General features: G+C 44.0%; 1 protein-coding gene across 2 annotated transcripts in view; it reads right to left on the bottom strand.

The window, feature by feature from the left end:
* The window catches only part of IGF1R (insulin like growth factor 1 receptor), a 298964-nt gene extending 287722 nt beyond the window's left edge, over positions 1 to 11242 (bottom strand). For both annotated transcript variants that reach the window (XM_068557027.1, XM_068557036.1), the window contains exon 1: positions 10480 to 11242. In XM_068557027.1, the coding sequence (XP_068413128.1) occupies positions 10480 to 10573 (94 nt within the window). In that variant the 5' untranslated portion in view covers positions 10574 to 11242. The remainder of the gene's footprint in view (positions 1 to 10479) is intronic.
* Positions 11243 to 20723: the final 9481 nt, after the last annotated feature.

The following is a 20723-nucleotide window of genomic DNA, read 5'->3' as shown; positions in this document are numbered from 1 at the left end:
AATCACGGAGAGACCAGTCTAAAACTTTCGAAATGTAAAACTGAAGAGCCACCTATACACTAACTTAGTGTAGCCTCAACTAAGGAAGTGAGAAAGGGGATTCTGAAAATACCCAAAAAGTATGAAGCCAAATATAGAAAAATATCTAACAAAATACAACCAATGTGAGACCCAACGCCAGCAATAACAGTGTTTGTTACTATTCTCTATTAGGATTTCTGGCTGGTAAACACCTGAACCACATAAAAACTGCCCAAGGGCACACATTTAAGAATAATATTAAAGTTTTACCACATATTTTAAGTAGAACAAGAGTAAGTAAATCTTGCTTATTTTTAAAAATGAATCAATAGGTTTTTAAAATCTCTAACCTCAAAAGAAATATTTTAGAAGTTGTCATTTTCTAAAGTTCTGTAAAAACATCTTAAATCCGAAATTGTAAAAGGCACACTAGATATAACAACTTTACCAAAGTTGCTGACATCACTTAGGAAGACCCTAATTCTCTCATGCTAGCTCACTGATGCAGTAGAACAATCTTAATTCAAAACCATATCCCAACGGTTCCTACAGAAGCCTGCAGTCTCCACATTTTCCTGCAAACCGGATTCCCAGGAACCAAGCCAAACAGCAAAATCTAAGAAGGGCAGTGGGGTAATTGCTATCTTCATCCATAGGGCACTGTTAATTCAGGACCCAGGAGGCTAAATTTCCTTTCTGGCCACTAGATGGCGCCTATGCATTAGTGAGGTGGGCAAAGTGCACACTGGACACTTCTTGGGCACCAGCAGAAATTGACAAATGAAAGAATTAAGAGAGAAAGTATAATAAACAGATCTCTGAAATGGATGCTGCACTGCAGGCACTGGCCACTGTTTACTGAAAAAAGGTAAAATCACACAACTGTGTTTAACAAGCAAATTGCAATCCTGTTAATAAGCACCTTAGCAAAATAAAGCTTTATTACATAACATTTATTGAGCACCTACTATGTCCCAGGCTCTGACAATGGCAGTCAAATGCCAAGTGCGTCCTATATTTCTGGCACTACCCAAATAACATCTCTGTTCAAGGATGTCATGTCATGAGCAGTAGCAAGCTAAAGTCTGAGGGCTTAGTACATGCCAGCCTCTGTTCTAAGCACTTGACATATGTATCAGTTCACTTCGTTTTTATGAATAAATGTCTGGAATAGGTTCTATTAAAATTATAATATTACAGGGCTTCCCTGGTGGCGCAGTGGTTGAGAATCCGCCTGCCAGTGCAGGGGACACAGGTTCAATCCCTGGTCCGCGAGGATCCCACATGCCACGGAGCACTGGGCCCGTGTGACACAACTACTGAGCCTGTGCTCTAAAGTGTGCAAGCCACAGCTACTGAAGCCAGCGAGCCACAACTACTGAAGCCCACGTGCCTAGAGACCGTGCTCCGCCACAAGAGAAGCCACCACAGTGAGAAGCCTGCGCGCAGCAACGAAGACCCAATGCAGCCAAAAGTAAATTAATTAATTTAAAAAAATTATTATATTACAGATGAGGGAACTGAGGCACAGGAAGATTAAACAATTTTCTTGAGACCTTAGCTATTGAGCAGCTGAGATTCAAACCCAAGCCCTTTGGCTGCACTGCTCTCTATAGCCTCATAAAATGACAACAGCTCAGGTACCAGACAAAATAAATCACTGTTAACCGGCACAGCAGGGGGTATGACATCAAAAGGAATAAGGGGGAAGTCAGGTCTATAGAAATGAGGGTAATCAAGAAAAGCTTCAGGAAGGAGAAGGAATCTGAGTTAGAAATTAAAGGATGGCATCTCAGATGTACTATAACCACAGGAAGGTATTCGAGGGACAGGAATTAACTGACTCAGTGTCCCATCTTTAGACAGTTACAGTATTGTCCCTATTTCACAGATCTGAAACCTAGAGGTTTTTTTAAATGAAAAAAAGTTCCTCTCCCGCCCCCCAATTTTCCTGACCTTAATTTTCTAAATATATTAGAAGATGATTTTATTTTGTTGTTTAATGAGAAAAGGAGAAAACTCTCCCCCAATTATTTCAAGTCTCTACATTTCTGTTGAGAATCAGAAAAGTTAACTTGTTCAGGGCCTGGGAACTAATTGGCAGCGAAAGAGAAACTAGAACCAGGTGACCTTGCTGTGCTCTAGAGTAGCACTTTCCACTATTCAGTATGGAGGGGGAAGGGGGACAGGGAGCAGTAAAGAGGAAAAACATGCCAAGCCATGAACACAGCAGGAGCAAAACCATGGAGACAGGAATGGGCTTACTCACCGCACAGCTAGAGCCCATTGCTGGAGAGTGCTGGGAATTCACACGGGATCCCTACAGCAAAGTCTCACTCAGTAGGACGGATTACAGCCTGAGATGGGGGCCCTTGGACTTGATTCCTGGACCATGATGCGGCACCACAAAAGGCACATGCTGAGTATCTGGGGCTGGCGAGTCCATCAAAGCAGAGGGAGGGTGCAGGAGTCAGAGTGCCCGGCCCAGAGGCCAACCAAGCATCTCCTCTAAGAGTCCATGCAGGTCTGGACTGGACCAGGGTGGAGCCAGAAATGCACAAATCTGAACAATTTCAAGTGACTCAGTGAGGTAGAAAGGAAACATTCAATGAAGGAGTCTCCCCAGAAAAGGGCTGATGAACTGAAATTTAACTAGGAATTCCATCCTGATCCAACATTTGTTGTTGAAATTCTTACTGAGGTAATGTTAGACAGAAAATCCCAAATATATCGCTCGACAAAGTAAAGCAGCAATACAAAAGAATTTCCTGTGATTAAACTATACCATGTTGTGACCTCACATGTGCCATGAACTCATTATCCACAGAAATCAGACAACAGAACTAAGGAAGCTGAACAGCAGACCTTCCTCTGTCGCTGGTCTCTTTGTTCGTTTGTTTTCATGACAATCTGTGTTTCTCTTTCAAATTCGGAGTCTGTGAGCTATTGGTAGGTATTAACCCACTACTATGAGACCCCAGAAAATTAGGTGGGGAGAATAAACACAGGATGACACTGATAATCTGAGCACAACTGCTGAGGATTTTGCAACCTAAATATAATTAATAGCTGATGACTTAAGAAAACAATTGCCAGCTGATAGAGGAAGGTAGCTCATGGACCTCTCACCTGGGCTTTCTTTCTATGCTTACTACTTTTCTCCAGGAGGTTATTAAAGGTCACTAGGATACTTCCAATTTCGGAAAAACTGTTATAAACTCATCGCTCCCTAATCATCATCACACTTTTCTCCCTTGAAGTGTTATTAACTAAAATTTGCCTAACTCAAATTGGTACTGTCTCACGTACTTAGTCTAACATGTATTTCCAATAATCAATTTTATAGAGACAAACCACTGACTGTATTTTATGTGAGAGGATAAGCTGAAAGTAGGCATCCAAAATATCTAAGGAAAATTTTAAAGTTCTGCTCTATAAAACATTTATGCTTTAAGACTGTCAACATATATTTGTTCTCTCACGTCAAGAGTAATTTAGAAAGCAGTATGCATACACCTGAATTACCAACCTGACAAATAATTCCAAAGCCAGTTTAAAGAAAGCTAGTGATGGGTTTAAAAAAAAAAAAGTAGCCATACAAAAGTATACAAAACAGCAACAATAATGTACTTGAAACTGTCAGAACTCGGATGAATGGATGGAAATACACACACACAATTCTGAACAAGTGGCATTTTTTATTATATAACTATTACTAAAGTAGATGCTTGTCTTGTTAAGGGGACTAAGAGGCTAAGGAGTGATATAAAAAATAAACTTTCAAATCTCCTTCTCCCAAGAACTTTCTGGACTAGGAATAGAATACTTTCTCAAGTCTTTAAAATACAAATGCTTAAATTAAAAAAAAAATTTTTTTAAGACTTCCAGACTATCACAATGTGAACAATTTAAAGCAGGTATAGCTATCTCTGCAGCATTTGGTGGTACCTGTCTTATGCATGCACATTTTCCCTATGTGGCTAGCCTCCAATCTATTTCAAATAAGAAACCATCAGCAATCATACGTGGGACACTCAGCTCCATGGACACATCCCCAGCAACTGACCAAGTAGCCATCACCAGCACTAACCAAGGAGAGGACCAATATGAGAATAAAGGCAGTCCCTGCATCCCTACCTACCTTTCCCCATCATAAATAGTAGCAACAATACACCGTAAAAGTTATTGCAATCATAGGCATTCACCCCTCATCATAAAAGAAACTTTCTGTTGTGTTCCAGTAAAATCTGAATAGCAACCTATAAGTTTAAAAATTCTTCTAGTCCAGGGCAGAAAAAAGAGAAAAATGAAAGCCTTGTTTACTAGTTTGTCTCTTTAGTGTTTTAAACAAACATAGCAAGTAATTTCTATGATTTGACTCATATATTTAAAATCATATGTAGGATAGTTTATGATACCAGAACAAATTTTTAAACTTAAAGAATTGAGTCCAATAAGTACTCAACGTGTATTTATTGAGGAAAAAAGGAAAGAGAAAAAACCATTTAATTCAAGTAAAGAAATATCAATATTTCCTTCAGATTTTGAAATTAATCAATTTCATAAGCCCTAAGTGAAGATGGCAGAAGTGGAAAAAGTAGAGAAATCTTCTAAACGTATTATTTGGGATTTTACAACATGAGTAAAACTGATGATTTAAAAATAGAAAACAATTTAGTCTTCAAACTTCAAAAGTCTCAAAATCAAAGACACTGTTAATATTTTGAGTCGAATATAACCAAAACAATTTATCAAAAGAAACGAACTTCACCATGCCCAGGGAATGTGCATCTATTGAGATAACAACCTAACTTGTTTTTAAAGATCTTCTGTTTACCAACCATTTTACACCAAATGTATGCCCCTTCCTCAGAAGAAATCAGTTCTTTCCAGATCCTTGGGGGTTGGTATAAGGGTGGTACTTATTTCAAAGTTTTAATCTTTCCAAATACTGAAAATCCTCCCCAAATGTCAACAAGTCTCAATGTGCAAAAACATTGGGACTGTTGTTCCCCACTCCACCCACCCCCCCCACCCCCCCACCCCGCCACCTCAGTTTAAGCCAAATCATTTCTTTACAAATAACTGGAAAAGTTCCTCTTGATAATCGGATGCCAAACACCATTTTCAAGGAGAGGTCAGAGTGCTTCATTCATAATTCAACTTGTTGTCTTTAAAGTGTTCAGAATTTTCCTTTGGAACATCTCAGACAGAGAAATCAAGAAACTATATCCCAAGCACGTGTGCAACTATTATATATTTAGTACAATTGAGAGGCATGCATCTCTTGGACTCAGATAGCACCTGTCATAAGTTGGCTAAGAACAGCAGTTCAAAGCAAGTTGGCCTGTGGGCACAAATACCTCTTCTATGAACTAGGGTTGATTTTTAAGTGAGTTTTGAAAACAAATCGAAAAAAATCACAACCCAGAGAGAAACACGGCTTGGACATTTTACAATTAAAAAACATTTCAAGATTTAATTGCCTCCTCAATCTCTTTCTTACCCCCTCACACTTTTAAAAGCAGCAAAGTATTTTAAATTAAATAAGGCCTTACAATTATGAAAGTTCTCTAAAGATTTCCAGAAAGCTAACTAAGCAATGTGTAAATCCAAAAAATTTAAACCAAGTTAAGTCCCATCTTCCCTACAACTCAAAACGTGCTGTGAAACATTCATGTATACACCTGTAACTCCTACTAAAGTTTTGGCAAATGGTAACTGTCCATTTTTAATCACAATTGCCATAACCAGTGTTATAAAGAAGGCAGCGCAGCTGATCGAGATGGGTGACTCTCATGGATGTCACAGCCTGCCAGCGACAATGCAATAAGAGGGAAGGTATTAATAAGGCAAGCAGTGCCGCACAGGCCTTCATAAGATCAACAACACTGATTTGCTTCCTGTCTTAAGTCTACAGAAATGTTTTTAAAGAGCCTTTAAAATGTTACTTGAGAACTGTGTACCCTGTGCTGAGTCTGAAAAAGATCTGAATTTTCAAGAAACTTTGTTTCATGCATGATTATACAAAATGCCCCAAGGACAAAAGTGAAGTTCTCTTTCTGTGCAGGCTCGGGCATCACTTAACAAAGGATCCAGCTTTCATACAGCAGGTGCTCAATAAGTGCTGGCTGGATTCAGTTGCTTCTTACAGCTCATTCTTACAAAACAAATGAAACCAGATTTAAAAGGAAGCTACAGTCCCTGGAGGGCTCTCCTTGGCAAAACTCTAAGGCAACAAGTGAAAACGATACAGTTGATATTCATTACTGCCCTGATCTTGCAACAAGAAGAAGAACAGGAAACATTTTTATTAGTAAACTGAGCCTCAGAGGAAGACCAAAAACAAATAATAAACAACAATTATTCTTTAGGTCTTTTCCTATTAAAAGGCCAAGGTAAATCTGGATAAAGACAGAACAGTTTGAAAACAAAAATGCATTTGCTATGTTTTTTAATCTTTTGTTCAATAAGAAATTTTAACTTAAAAAAAAAAAATCACTGTATACCTGAAAAAGCTGCTGTATCCTAAAAAGATTCTCTTTCCTGCTCAGATTCTGGAGCTATTTAAGAAATAAAACAAGCAACAAAGAAGAAAAAGCCCACTGCATTAAAATGAACAGTTCTTCCTCAGTTTTTACTACCAGGGTGGTTAATATGGGATATCAAAAAAAAGACAGTGGAAATTCTTTATCATCTTAAACATTACATTCTTTCTTGTTCGAAAACATATGTAAGAAAACTGGAATAGAAAATGCCATCCAGACTCGGCTCCTAAACTCTCATCTTGGAAAGACCAACATCGTTTCAGATTCAGTTAAGGATTTTACTGTCACAAATCGGACTTTCACTACTAGCACTTGCGTTTTTTTAACCCAACCCCTTAATCCTTAATGTGAGCTATGTCTAACCAAGATTCTTTTCTCCTGTCTGTCCTTTTCTCCTATGGCATTGAATCTCTGTTGTTAGAGCTTCAGCGATCAGTTTGTAGTTCATGGATCTGAAAAACTCCATAAATAAAAAAAAGAGAGACATCAACCTGCTGGACAAATTTACTTAATAATTTTAATCTAGATTCTATGTTCAAAGGAACACAACTCATTCTTTTCAACCTTAGCATATTTTTTTTTAAAAATCCCATATTACATTTGGGATATAATTCACATGCCATAAAAATCACTAATTTAAAGTGTACAATTCAATGGTTTTTAGTATTTTCAGAAAGTTGTGCAACCATCGCCACAATCTAATTTTAGAATATTTTCATCACCCCAAAAAGAAACCCTGCATCCATTAGCAGCCACTCCCCACCCCCTCCTCCCCCAGCCCTATGCAACCACTAATCTACTTTCTGTCTCTATGGATTTGCTTATTCTGGACTTCATATAAATGGAATCATACAATACGTGGTCTTTTGTGACTGACTTCTTCCACTTAGCATGTTTTTAATGTTCTTCCAGTCAACCTTAGCATATTTCTTAACGTTGGACTTTTCTAATCCTTCTGACAAATCAAACATATAACCTTTTAAACTTCAAACCCACGCCCCACCCCTCCGCAAAAGTACCGTTTACTTGCTATTTCCCTCTAGAGAAGCTAAACTATAATTTGCTATTTAGGTTCTTTCCAAACTTCTTATTCTGGATTCTTCTCCTGGTAATAAAACAGCGACTTCTTTTAACACCAACCTTTCACATACCTACATTTCCCTGACAATAAGATATGACTGTGCCTGGGGCAGAAAGATGACCGGATCTTTTTAATGAGATGGCCACAATACATTTAAAGTGCACACTGACTTTTTTTTATATAAAAAAAGCATCATATTATTTGGCTATCACTCCTAACTCCCAAACCTCCCTTCTTCAGATGCACTGTTCACAGTACATTGATACAAAAGTCTGTATGACTTCATCTGCTTCGAAACGTCTAGATTTCCTAAGTTAAAGATTTAAAAAATCATCCCTACTGCTATCACACTCTGAGAGAAAACACTAATCCCTAAACAGGCCAACACAATATTAATCAACAGCACCCCAGTCTCTATTATATTATACTAGACAGTCAAAAGAATGTTGGTCTCTGATAGGACTCAGTGGTTTCTTTCTATCAGAAGTAAGCGTTCCAGCACCTTTTGGACTAAGAACTGAACACACCCTGACACTGAGCATATCATTTACTCCTGAAAACTTCCAAGCTGTAGGGAGGGGCAGGTAGTGAGTTAGAACTTCAACAAACCATAATGAGGACTGGGGTGCTTTCTGGCCATCCATCAAGTTTTCAGAAACCAACCATTTTCAAGGGATCCTTGAGCAAAGCTTTGGCATCTAGGACTACAAAAGTACGTTAAAATGCCCCTACCCCTCCTGACTGTTTTCTCAGGGAAAAAAACCACCTTTCACAAAGAATATTTTTCACGAAGAACTCCAAACATGATATCCTATTTTAAAATGCCCGAGTCCTGCATGGGAGAAGCAAGGCCATTCCTGCTGTTGTGAATTTCAGAACTTACTAACATTAAACAATAAAACCAGAGACACGACACAGTTTAACAACATGCTGTAGTAAAATGGATTAACTCTCCTGTGTCTCCTAAGCTATATTTAGCTTTTAAAGGCTAGAAACCCTCCTCTGTCCCCCCAAACACTATCTGTGAGCCTTAGAAGGGAGCCGAAAGCCCTTCGCCCAATCCAGCCAGCGGAAAGTTTAGAAAACAAAGAACAGGAGAGTTCAGACTTGTAGAAGGTCCGGACTCAATCACAGTCTTACTCCATGAAGTAAACACGCTAATTCTATAAAAATCTGCTGTTACTCCGTAATGGACTCATTTCTTACAAAACGTTTAAGAAGGGTTTGTTTACAGGAACAGCCTTTCCGAATTGCCCCTATGATGGGGACAGACAGCCCCCGCTGCCTCCCGATTCCCCCCCCCCTCACTCTTCGAGGCTCCGTCGTGATTTTTCAAAGTTAATTGGCACCACCTGCATACCCTCGGCAAGCATTACTCACCAACACGCCCTCGTCTTTTCGAGCCCCAGTTCTGTGACCGCGTTTAAACTTTAATCGCGTTCAAGTTACCCTGCCATCGCGAATGTACCAGTAAGCCTCACTTTAATGTTTTGAGAAGAACAGGACTCCCTCCTTTCCTCCCTCCACACCCCGCGGGTCCCCTAAGTTCTCACTCCCTCCCTCCCCGCACTTCCCTACCCCTACCCGACACTACCAAAACAAAAGCTATCAGATTGCAGGCAACAGCGTGTGGAGCGATATTGCTTATTAACTATGTACAAAGGAAGTGCGGGGCAGCGGGGGAGGGAGTGCAACAAAACTCTGGCTACGAAACCCAGCCCAAGGTTGCGCGGTCGCAAAACAAAACACCCTCCTCCGCACCCCCGCCGCCGCAGATCCTGGCGCCCCTTAAACGACGACGCACGACACCTCTCGCCAGGGCCCGGCGTCTCGGTGTCCCGGAGCGGCCGTGTGGCTGCAGCTACAGCCCCGCGTTGAGAGCACGTGTATGGAAATGCAAGTCGGCTCCGACCACACACCCACTCCCGCACACTCGGATGCTGCCCTACCACCCCTAGCCCCGCCAGGAGGAGGAGAGCGTCCACCCACCGGTAGAATCTGGGACAAGCTCCCAGCACCCTCTGAACTGGGGGTCCGGACGCGCTCCCCGGAAGAGCCCAACTGACGCAGGGCCCCCGACCTCGCACTTTTCCAGGGGCTGCATGGAGGGGTGGGGGGCCTAGGCGGGAACGCTCCCTGCACCCCCGAGCAGCACTGAGCAGCCCCGGGAAGCCGGGGACTGGCGACCCGCCGCGGGTCCGGCGAAAGCCACAGAGAAGGCCACGAACCCAAAGAGCCCAAGGGACAAAGCGCGTTGGGCGACAGAAGGCCGCGCTGGAATGTTTGGAAACCTATCCTGGGGCTGCGAAGCCTCTCCGCCAGGCACCTCCTCCAGGGCACCTTGCACCCCCAAGGCCAGTAGGCTGCCCGCTCCCGCCACCGGGCACCGAGTCTGCCCCAGCCGCGAGGTGGCCGCGCGAGCTGTCACCGCCGCCTGCGCGGTGCGCGGCCCCGCGCGCCGGGAGGGGCGCGAGGTGCGGGAAGCCGGGCGCGAACTTCCCCGCTGGAGCCCGCGGGCCGCCCGGGAGTGAGCGCTGCGGAGACAGCCGACCCCCGAGGCAGGGCTCTCGGGACAGCGAAAGAGAAAGCCACCGAGGCCCTTCCCGCGTGGGGATGCGCTGAGCTGGGGCCCGCGGGGCTCCAAACTAACGAGCCTGGGCCCCGGGGCCCCTCCGGCCTTCCGGCCGAGCCCCTCGGCGCCCCGCCCCGCGGCTCCCGAGACCGGGAGCCCGACAGCTGCGACGGTGGCAACTCGTGTTTCGCAAACAGGGCGCAGCCCCTCAGAGGAAAAGTTCCCGCAGTGGCCGCGGGCGGCGGGCACATACTCACTTTCTCCACTCGTCGGCCAGAGCGAGAGCGCGGCGGAGAAAAATAGGAGCCCCCACAGCGAGGTCGGGGACCCTCCTCCGGAGCCAGACTTCATTCCTTTTATTTGGGACGAAATTCCCCTTTCTCAAAAAAAAAGGGGGGTGGGGACGAAAAGAAAAAGTCTCAAACTCAGTCTTCGCCCCCCCCTCCAAAAACAAGGGCGAAGGCAACAATACTCCAAAGGCGACGCCGGCCGGGGGTCCGCGGGGCTGCGCGGACGGGGCGGGCGGCGGCGCTGGGCGGCCCCTCAGCGCCGGCAGCCGCGGCCGAGGACTCGGCGAAGTCGGGAACCCGATGCGCGCCGGGGCGGGCTGTCGGCGTCGTCGGCCTCCATTTTCAAACCCAAACAGACAGGAGGGAGGAAAAACTGCAAAGAAAGGGGGCAAAGCCCAAATCCGTCTCGGCGAGGAAGGACAAACCCGACCCCAGACAGAGGAAGAGGCTGTCCGACGCCCGAGCCTCCGCGGCGGGAGGGCGCGACGCAGTTCGCAAGATTGCCCCGAAGTCCGGGTCGCGGGCGAGGCCGACCGGGGGGCAGAAATACGGAGTAAAAATGAATGAGCGGCTCCCCCTCCTCCTCCTCCTCCGGGCTCCGCTCGCCGCCGCCTCCTCCCTCAGCTCCGCCGCCGCCGCCGCCGCGAGCTCCTTCCCAAATCCAGGACACACACAAAGCGGCGGGCCGACCGCGCCGCGCTCAGCACTCCCGCCGCGCCGCCCGGGCTCAGCGCCGCCGCCGCCGCCGCCGCCGCCGCCCGACCCGCGCCGGCCCCCGCCCGCCGCCGCTGCCGCCGCCGCCGCCGCCGCCGCCGGCTCCGCGCGGGGGCTCCGGCTCGCTGAAGGTCAAAGCCGAGGCGCGCGGCGCGCCGTGGAGCTCCCCTCGCGCGGGAGGGGCGTGGAGGGCCCGGGGAGCGGGGCCGAGGGTCTGCAAGCTCCGGGCACGGGCGCGCCGTGGGCAGGCTCGCTGGCGGCGTCCCTCTCCCTCGGTCGCCTCTCGAGTTCGCCTGGTGCGCTCGCTCCTCCTCGGGTTTTTTTCCTTTTTTTTTTTTTTTTCCGCTCAGCAGAGTTAATGCTGGTAAACAAGAGCCTCAGCCTCGCCGCGCCGCTGCCGCCGCCGCTGCCACACACTGTGGGCTCGCGCGCGCGCGCTCTCGGGGCCGCGCACACTCGCCCGCGCGCACACTGGAGCGGCCACAGCCGCAGCCACGGCGCGCGGAGGGCCCGGCCCAGGCCGGCGCGCGCCAAGAGCCGGAGCCTGGGATCTCAGGGCAGTGCGGAGCGGAGCCCGGGCGTGGGATGCGAAGCTGCGAAGCACCGCCCCCGCCCCCTGCCCGCGCGGGCACACGCGCGCGCGCGCCCACACGCTCTCGCCCCCACCCGCACTGCGCCGGCCACCCTGCACGCGCCCTCCCCTCCCGCAAGACTCCAAAAACAATGCCCCCGGCGCCGGTCCGGGCTTGGCGGAGGAGCTAGCAGGGGAGGGGAGGAGGGGCTGGGGTGGGGGCGGGCGGGGAGTGCGGGGCCCGAGAGGTTCATTGAAAACAACAACAGCAAGGCTGGAAAACGCGTTTCCCCAGTTCTTGAAAAGCTTCATTGTTTCTTGCAGCTGTTGCAAAAGAAATAAGTGCGTGCATGCGGCATTTTTTCGCAGCCTGCTGGAAAGCTCGAACGTGGCGGGAGGGGCATACCTGGGAGAAAGGAGACCCCCAGGCTACTAAGTGGGCACATTCGCGCAAGGCTGGGGCGGCCACGGCGTCGCCATCGGGGAGCCCACAGTTCCAGGGCTCGCGGGCAGCTAGGGCGAAGGGCGCGGCTCGCGTGGCTCGGCCCCGGGAGCAAGGGGAGACGGCCCGCTGGGGCCCGGAGCCGGGGAAAGGGAGCCCAGACAGGCTGCCCCGCGTGCCCAGCGCGCGTCCCCGCGGCGGCCGCCAGGGGGCGCGGCAGGAGCCGGGGAGGGCTGGCCCGCGGAGTGTCGCCTCCCTCCCTCCGGGAGAGGAAATATGGGGGCCCGGACTGGGGGCCGGCCGGGCTGGGTAGCGCTGGCCCGGCCTCCGAGACCCGCGGCGGGGCCAGAGAGATCCTCGCGGATTCGCGCTTCTCCTGGCTCCACCACGTGGGCGGCTGAGGGGAGCGGCCAGGGCGCGTGCACGGTGCGGGGCTCCGGGGGCCCCGAGGCTAGGGGGCGTGTCCGAGGGGGCTCCCCGACGAAGGGGTGGGGGGACCGGGGCCGAGACGGGTCTCCTGGTTGGGTTCGCGACAGGCGAACACGCCTCACGCAAGCACGATGAGTGGTCACTGCGGAAACCCACCCGCACCTGCCTCGGGTCCTCCCGGGCACGTCTCTCTTGCCTCCTTCGCTCTGTAAGTGACTAGAAACTACCAGCCCAGTCTCCTCTGTGGTTTTCTTGAATGTGCCCAAGGAGGGGTTTCCCCAAAGAGAGGCTGCCCTAGGACTGCCATCTAATGAATAACGCTGTGGTGACCAGGTCCTCAAAGCGGGAAACAGCCCAGCAATGGCTAGAGAGAGGAGTTTGAAATACGTGGACTTTTAAAAATAGTGATTGGACCACGTGTCGCCTTTAATGTGGTCCGGTTTCATGACTCAGGCTAATTGCTGTCAATAATAAGTAAAAAGAAGATGGCTAACAAAAGAGTTGTGAATGTCGAGATTGAGTAGAAGTGTTAGTCTCATAAACAGTCAGGCTGTCTGGTAAGAGGGTATCTGTTCTAAAGGAAAGTAGGTTTCTGTTTTTTACTCTAATTGTAAAAGATTTCCGCGTTACATTATGCATCCCATCGTTCGTAAATAATTTTTTAAATTAAGAGCTGAAAACAAGTCAAAAGCTATTATAATGGAAACCTAGCCCTTTTCCCCCTGTATTTATTCCCTAGATCATTTTTCCCCTTGGAAATTTTTAGCTCAATTCAGTGAGTCAGTTGGATAGAAGGGAAATAAATCTTTTTTTACTTAAGAAAGTCATTCATATGGGATTGTTTTGTTTAACTGAAATTCAGCTGAATTTTTAAATAAAATGTTCCAGTTTTAGATATTCCTGGACATTAACAAAGAAAGAAATATATTTGAATCTTTAAAAAGAAATTTAAATTTAGCATGTATCATTTTAAAAGTAGGCACTACCATATGAATAATTAAAATTTGGTCTACTAATTTTTAAATATTTCTTCAGACAATTCCCTATATGAGGTTGGTTTCAATGCCTACAGATCCATTCTGCAATTAAATGTAAAAGAATATCAATATTATATTTTCATTATATTTAATATTCAGAATTTTGTAATACATACTTGTAAATTAAGACAAAAGTTTAGAGCTGATTTTTTAAAAGAATGATGCTAATATAAGATCTTTAAATACTACACAATATATATTTTAGTATTAGTAAATTCATTCAGTTGTCCCTGAGAACATAATAAAGAGAAATGCATACAGTTATTTAAATTGTAGGGGTTTTTTTTTAACCAAAATGAGCTTTTATTTGTGATTTTTTTAAATGTTTTTTTTCCTAAAGTGCTAGGACGTCAATAAGGTTAAATTATTTTAGACAGTGAAGTTAAATGTTTTTTATCATATAGCTTAATATTTAGAAAAAAAATCAAAATTTAGGTTGCCTTTCAGCTCTACCTTGATTACACAGACAAAGAAGGTGATTTGCATTTTCTTCAATTATTACATTCTACATACCAAAGTCAAGCTTATTTTTTCAGCCTTGGAAATAAAATCAGGTAGTAAAACATTAATTGGAGTATTTGCTTTACAACTGCACTGCCAATGCGTCACACATTTTGTTTTATGCAATTTTCCCCAGGTATCTTATAAATTTCCCTTACTTTGGAACTGAAACAGGTTGCTCATTTTCACTTTATAAAAACTGTTTACTTGAAAAGAGTTATATCTCAAATTACTGTGCTAAATGTACCAGATCCCCCCCGCCAAATGTAATATATACCAAGTGAAAAATATGAGAAACAGCACAAATGACAGTTGACAAGTAATACAATATATTGTCATATATTCCCAGAAAGGAATGTCATTCAACAGCGAGTGAATAAACTACAGCCACATACAACATGAGCAGATCTTTGAAACAATATGTTAAGTAAAGAAATGCAAGTTCCGAAAAACTATACACATAATACCATTTTGATAAAGCTCTTAAAAGCAGGGAAAACAAAAACTATGAGGCAAATTTTAAAGCAAGACAATCAAATACATGATAAAATATTTTTGTTTTGTTTTGTTTTGCTTTTGTTTTTGTCTTAGCAAGAGGATTCATAAAGAGCACAAAATCCAGATCTTGGTTACTTCAGGGAGGAAGTGGGGAGAACCCCAAAGGCACATACAATGTTATTGGAAATATGTTCATCCTCAGATGGGGTGGTAGATTTACAGAGTTCCATTTTATAATTATGCTTTATAACTAACACATCTGTTACACATATTTTTGCATGTATAAAATATTAAGGTAGATAAGAAAGAAAAATATGGGAGAAATTCATGAAAGAGATCATCCCAGGTTTCCAATATGATTCTTCCAGATTCCAAGCTGTTTGTATAAACAAATCAGAAGCATTAAAGAACCACTAAAATTGTATAGTTAATCAAGGTCTTACCCTTAAGGATATATTTCAAGGAATATGTACCCATATCCTGTCAATGCAATTCAAGACAAAAACAAATCATGAAGCAAAAAATGTCAAAGAATTCACTTCATAGGTAATCAGGTTCATTAAGAGTGCATTCTGTAAATTGTCTGGCAGTTTCCTATAAGGTTAAGTAAACATACACCTAACTCATGATCCAGCAATTCTACGCCTAGCTATTTAACCAAAAGAAATGAAAATATATTCACAAAGAGACCTGTATGGGAATGTTGATAGTTGCTTTATTCATAATAGTAAAAAACTGGAAACAACCGAAATGTACCTCAAAAGGGAAAAGGACAAACAAATCGTGATATAGCCATTCAACACACTACTGCTTACCAATAAAAAGGAACAAACTATTAATAACATACAAAAACATAGATAAGCCTCAAAAGCATGGTAGTGTATGTATTCATCAAAAACACATTGAACTGTACATTTAAGATGGATGCACTTCATTGTGTGTAATCATATCTGAATTTTAAGTTTTAAAGAGTGCATTATGTAATTTAGAAATTTTGCAGCTGTTCTAAAAAAGCTTAGCACAATGCTTTCCATTTTTGCTATTATGTGAGTTAGTAGAGCTCATCTCCAACCTCCATGCCCACAGCTGTCTCTACAAATCAATACACTTTCAGAGATACATCTGCCTAAGTTCTCCTGCGAAGGGCTTTAGCTGGAGAAGCCACCAAGGGTGTCTCCACAAAGCAATCCAGGGGCAGGAAAGAGACAAAGGATCTCTAGATGGTTCCGGTCTCTGCACAGCCACAGCGAGGTGAGTCCCAGTCTCCTTGAGATCTGTTTATACTCAGCTTGAAAAGATTTTTCTATTTTAGATGTGCACAGATAGCCAGCTCACGGGGCTGCAAGTGCTACATTCCTCCGTAATACTTTAAAAGCAATGTGGAGTTTTCAGAAACCTCCACATTGGACAGGGACAGTGGGACATCTTTTTGTGACTACTTCCAGAACCATGTTCCAGTGTAACATCAGTAAGGGAAGTTCCTGGAAAACCCAGGCCCGGGCCAGGAGTGACAGGCACCCTTGTGCTCGCCATGGATCCAAGGTGGAAGCTGGAAGGCTTCTGTTGCTGCACAGCCTTCCACAAACTGTCACTAGCCTGAGGGTGAGGCGTGTTCAACTCCCCTTGCAGTTATCTGTGTGAAAGTAAGCAATACCAGGAGCGCTGTACTAGCTCCATCTTTTTCACTTGTCTATTTCACTTAGGTCTCTGAGATGGCTGTGCCATCTTTACTCTTCCACGTAGTTAACTTTCAATCTTAAGGATCCTTGGCTGGCAGAAAGCACAAAAGATGCTTCTTCATCTTTGAAATGCATCTTAGAAGTACCTGAAAAGTGGGGTTAAATCAAAATTTCTCTTCACTCTGATTAATGCCACCAGCTCTGAGATGTTTTATCAGCAACATGCCAAAAGGAGACAAGTGGCTCCTCTGCCCTGCCCTGCCCCACTCTGCAAAGCTGTGTGACTCTGTGAAGGTAGCTTTACCTGTTTTCTCCTCTGTGAAATGATCATATTGGAGTAGACCTTTCTGCTTCTTAAAATACCATGATTTCTTTCTTCAGTTTTTAATTGAGAGTGGTACCTTGGTATCCCATCCTACAGCTCCTACCTTTACTTCTTTGTCAAGTAATTAATAGCCTGTAAATCAATGCACAGGCAACAGAAGCCAGACTCAAGGAATAATTGTTTCCTAACTTGTTTTATTAATGCAGATTTTTCACACATTAGGGTTTCTTAGAGCAGAACACTTTTTTTCCAGCAGTTCTTAATTCCCATATGTATTCCAAGAATGTAAGTATGGAAAGACAAGCAAAAATATCACCACAGCAGGGGCTACGCCAAGTGGCCACGGGTGACCCACAAAAGGGATAATCCCCTCATTGATCATTGAGAATGTTCCCGCAAAGTGTTCTCTTCTGGATACTAAGTTCTAGTGGAGCCTTATTCTATAGAATATATTGGTACATTTCTTCAGCAAAAAAAAAAAAAAAAAAAATCCATGTGTCAGGCTCCTTAATAGTGCCAAACTCTGTTGCTGGCCTCATGGACACACTACAAATAAGTGAGATCTTGAAGTTATGTAGATGTCTGCTGCTCTGCAGTGTGGAGACCACATATGGAGAATCAGGTTGTTTACATTTGTCCATGGAGGACCACTGATCAACAAGAGAACTCCATACTGACACAGGGGCAAGAATGGGAAAGGGATGTTTCCTTTATCCCTTGGGGAATGATTAAGACATAGAGACATGAAGTCTTATGTGACTTCTGTTTTCATATGCCTAGAAAATGACTATTAGACTTGACCCAGGTAATTCCAATGGGCAGAGCTAGCCCAATGGGAAGGAAAGCAGATATCAGTTACTTTTAAGAATGTTTCTTCTTTTCCAGTAGAAACAAATAAGTAGCATTATCTTTCAGGCTCTGCTTGCAGCACTGCCTTGTGTGGGAAAGAGCTCATCATCGTAGGCATGCAGAGAATGGATCCACACCTGCTGGGGAAACTGTCCAAAGAAGCACTGAATTGACTGAGTGGCCGGCAGGGTAACATTTGAGGTTCCTTCCAATTCCAGGATAACTGGATATTTGGAGTCTGCTTCTGGGCTTGGATAGCTGTGTGTGATGGCCGCTGAAGGAGCCTGCCTTTGCTTTAAACGAATAGTGAACAGCTTCAAAGTTGAAGATGTATTAGTTTAATAGGATATTGCCTGTATCATATTATAGAAACTCTGATGAAATAGCTCCTGAACGAGGTCCAAGGCCCAGTTCCAATAGGCTGAAAAGTCAAGTTAGAAGGTCAGGGATTGCTTTCAAACCAACCATATTGTGGGAGATGGTTGAAGCAAGTGGGAGTCAGGTGGAGGTTAAGATAACTGGTGTGCTTGTGTGTCCAACAATAGGCTACGTGGGGTGGGTACTGGGAGCCCTGACTTGTAGAGCTTGCCAATTTTCCTTGTGTAAATATTTCACCATGGCTAATTTAAGTAACCAACGTGAGGTCACTGAGCACAGAGTTCTGAAGAGATATACAACTGGCTTTTGCGAGACCCTATGAGCCTGCTTCAGTACATCATTGGGTTAAGATATCTGAGAACCTTGTATTACCTTTGTAACAAATTAAATATGTATTCAGTAAGAAATTTATGAGCAACTCAGTACAAAAAAGGCAATAGCTATAAATAGGCAATTCACAGAAGAAACCAGAACAACCAATAAGCATGAAAATATACTAAGCAACCTGGTTGGCAAAATTAAGAATTAGACTGTACCAGCTGTTCACAGGAATGAATGGTGGAATTGAATTCTTAGTCACTGCTACTGGGAAGATGAATTAGTACATCCACTTTGGAGAGCAACTTGGCAATATCCATAAGGCACCTGCCCCAAAACCCAACGATGCCACTCATAGAGAGTATACCCTAAAAACTGTTGACATGCGCACCGGAAGACACATACAAGAGTGTTCACTGGAACATTATTTTCAACAGTAAAAAAAACTTTCCCTAATTGTCCCTCAGGGGAAGGATGAAAAATGGTGCATTAGACTTACAATAGGATACTATACAGAGGTCAAAATAAATGAACTAGATATAAGTGATCAACATAGATGAATTTAACAACCAATATTGTGTGAAGGAGCAATTTGCAAAAGTTAAATAACCACGTGCTACTGTTTATGTAACTATTAACACAAAAACAATAGCATATCTTGTTAATGGAAATGTACATATGTAGCCTAAGTATAAAATGTGCATGGAAATGATAAACAATAACTTCAGACATTATCTCTGGGAATGAGGAGAAAGGAAAGGGATAGAGAGTAATTTTAACTACATTGGTAACATTATATTTCTTGAAAAGACAAAAGAGATCTGAGGCAAATGGGGCAAAATGTTAGTATCCGTTAAACCAAGATAATAGGTACATCATGTGTGTCTATTCAATTATTTTCTGAACTTTTCTTTACACTTGAACTATTTTGTAATTTTCATTTGCCTTTTCTTAAATACACTTTTAATTTTAGAACAGTTTAAATTTACAGAATTTTTGCGAAGAGTACAGAGGGTTGCTGTATACCCCAAACCCAATTTCTTCTATTATTAACATCTTGTGTTATTATTGTACATTTGTCCCAAGTAATGAACCAATACTGATATATCATTTTTAACTAAAGTTCATACTTTATTTAGATTTCCCCAGTTTTCCCGTAATGTCTATTTCCTGTTCTGGGATTCCAGCTAGGATCCCACATCACAAGGGATGTTATGTCTCCTTGGATTTCTCTTGGCTGTGAGAGCTTCTCAGACTTTCCTTGTTTCTGATGGCCTTGACAGCTTTGAAAGGTACTGGTCAGGTATTTCGTAGACTGTCCCTCAACTGGAATTTGGTGTTTTTCTCATGATCAGACTGGGATAATGCATTTTGGGGAGGAAGATCACAAATATCAAGTGGCATTCTTGTCACATCATATCAAGGATACATACAGTCATCCTGACATCACTGTTGATGTTGACCTTGACCACTTGGTTGAGGGTGAATTTATTAATTTTCTCCACTGTTACTCTTCCCCCACCCCTTTCCATACCGTCCTTTTTGAAAACAAGTCACTATGCTTAAGGAGTAGGAAGTTATGTTCCTCCTCCTTCATGGTGGAGTTTCTTCATAAATTATTTGGAGTTCTTCTGCATGGGAAATTTGTCTATTCTCCTCATTTATTTCTTTCTTTAGTCATTATTTGCATCAGTATGAACTCATGTATATTTATTTCATATTTTGGGTTATAATCCAATACAACTTTATTTTGTTTTGCTCAGTTTTTTCCAGCTTTGGCTATTGGGAGTTCTTTCGGTTGGCTCCCGGGTCCCTTTGACATACCCCCATCATTGCATTTTGTTGGTTCTCGGAGGGTTTTTTTCAGCTCCTTTTTATTTTCTGGCATTTCAAGATACTCCAGTGTCATCTTCTACATCTCCTCCCTAGTCCTAGAAGCAATCATTTCTCCAAGAGATCTGGTTCCTTCTGTTGGAGAATTCTATTAGAAACCAAAATCTGGGTACTGGGTGTGCTTGCTGCTACTGGGGTGTCATTGCTTCCAGGCCCCCTCAGCTGACAGAACAAGGAAATATGTGTGTGTATACTGACTTGTGTATTTACACATATCTATCTGTCTCTAGATTAAACTAAACATGAAATAATATTAGAGTCTCATACTGAGTCTCCAACTCTAATCCATTAGCACATGGGTCATTCTGACCTCCTCCCCTTGCTGCCACTCCAATAGTGAGAAACCTGGCTCTCACCATCTGCCATCCGTTTATTTATTGCTCCATTTATAATTTTTTAAAGAAGAAAAGCTGTAGGGAAATGGTTCAACTTATTACAACATCCAGAGCAAAGGTACAGATTAATTACAGAGCAGACATCTGAAGGAGAAGATATATCCATTCAGAGCACAGATCTCCCTTTTGGTCCCTTGTACCCTTCCAGGGGCAGTCTTGGAAACACGGACAAAATGTCCTTT

Source organism: Eschrichtius robustus, chromosome 1 (genome assembly GCF_028021215.1).
Source record: "Eschrichtius robustus isolate mEscRob2 chromosome 1, mEscRob2.pri, whole genome shotgun sequence".
Taxonomy (NCBI): domain Eukaryota; kingdom Metazoa; phylum Chordata; class Mammalia; order Artiodactyla; family Eschrichtiidae; genus Eschrichtius; species Eschrichtius robustus.
This window is presented reverse-complemented; position numbering and strand designations above follow the sequence as displayed.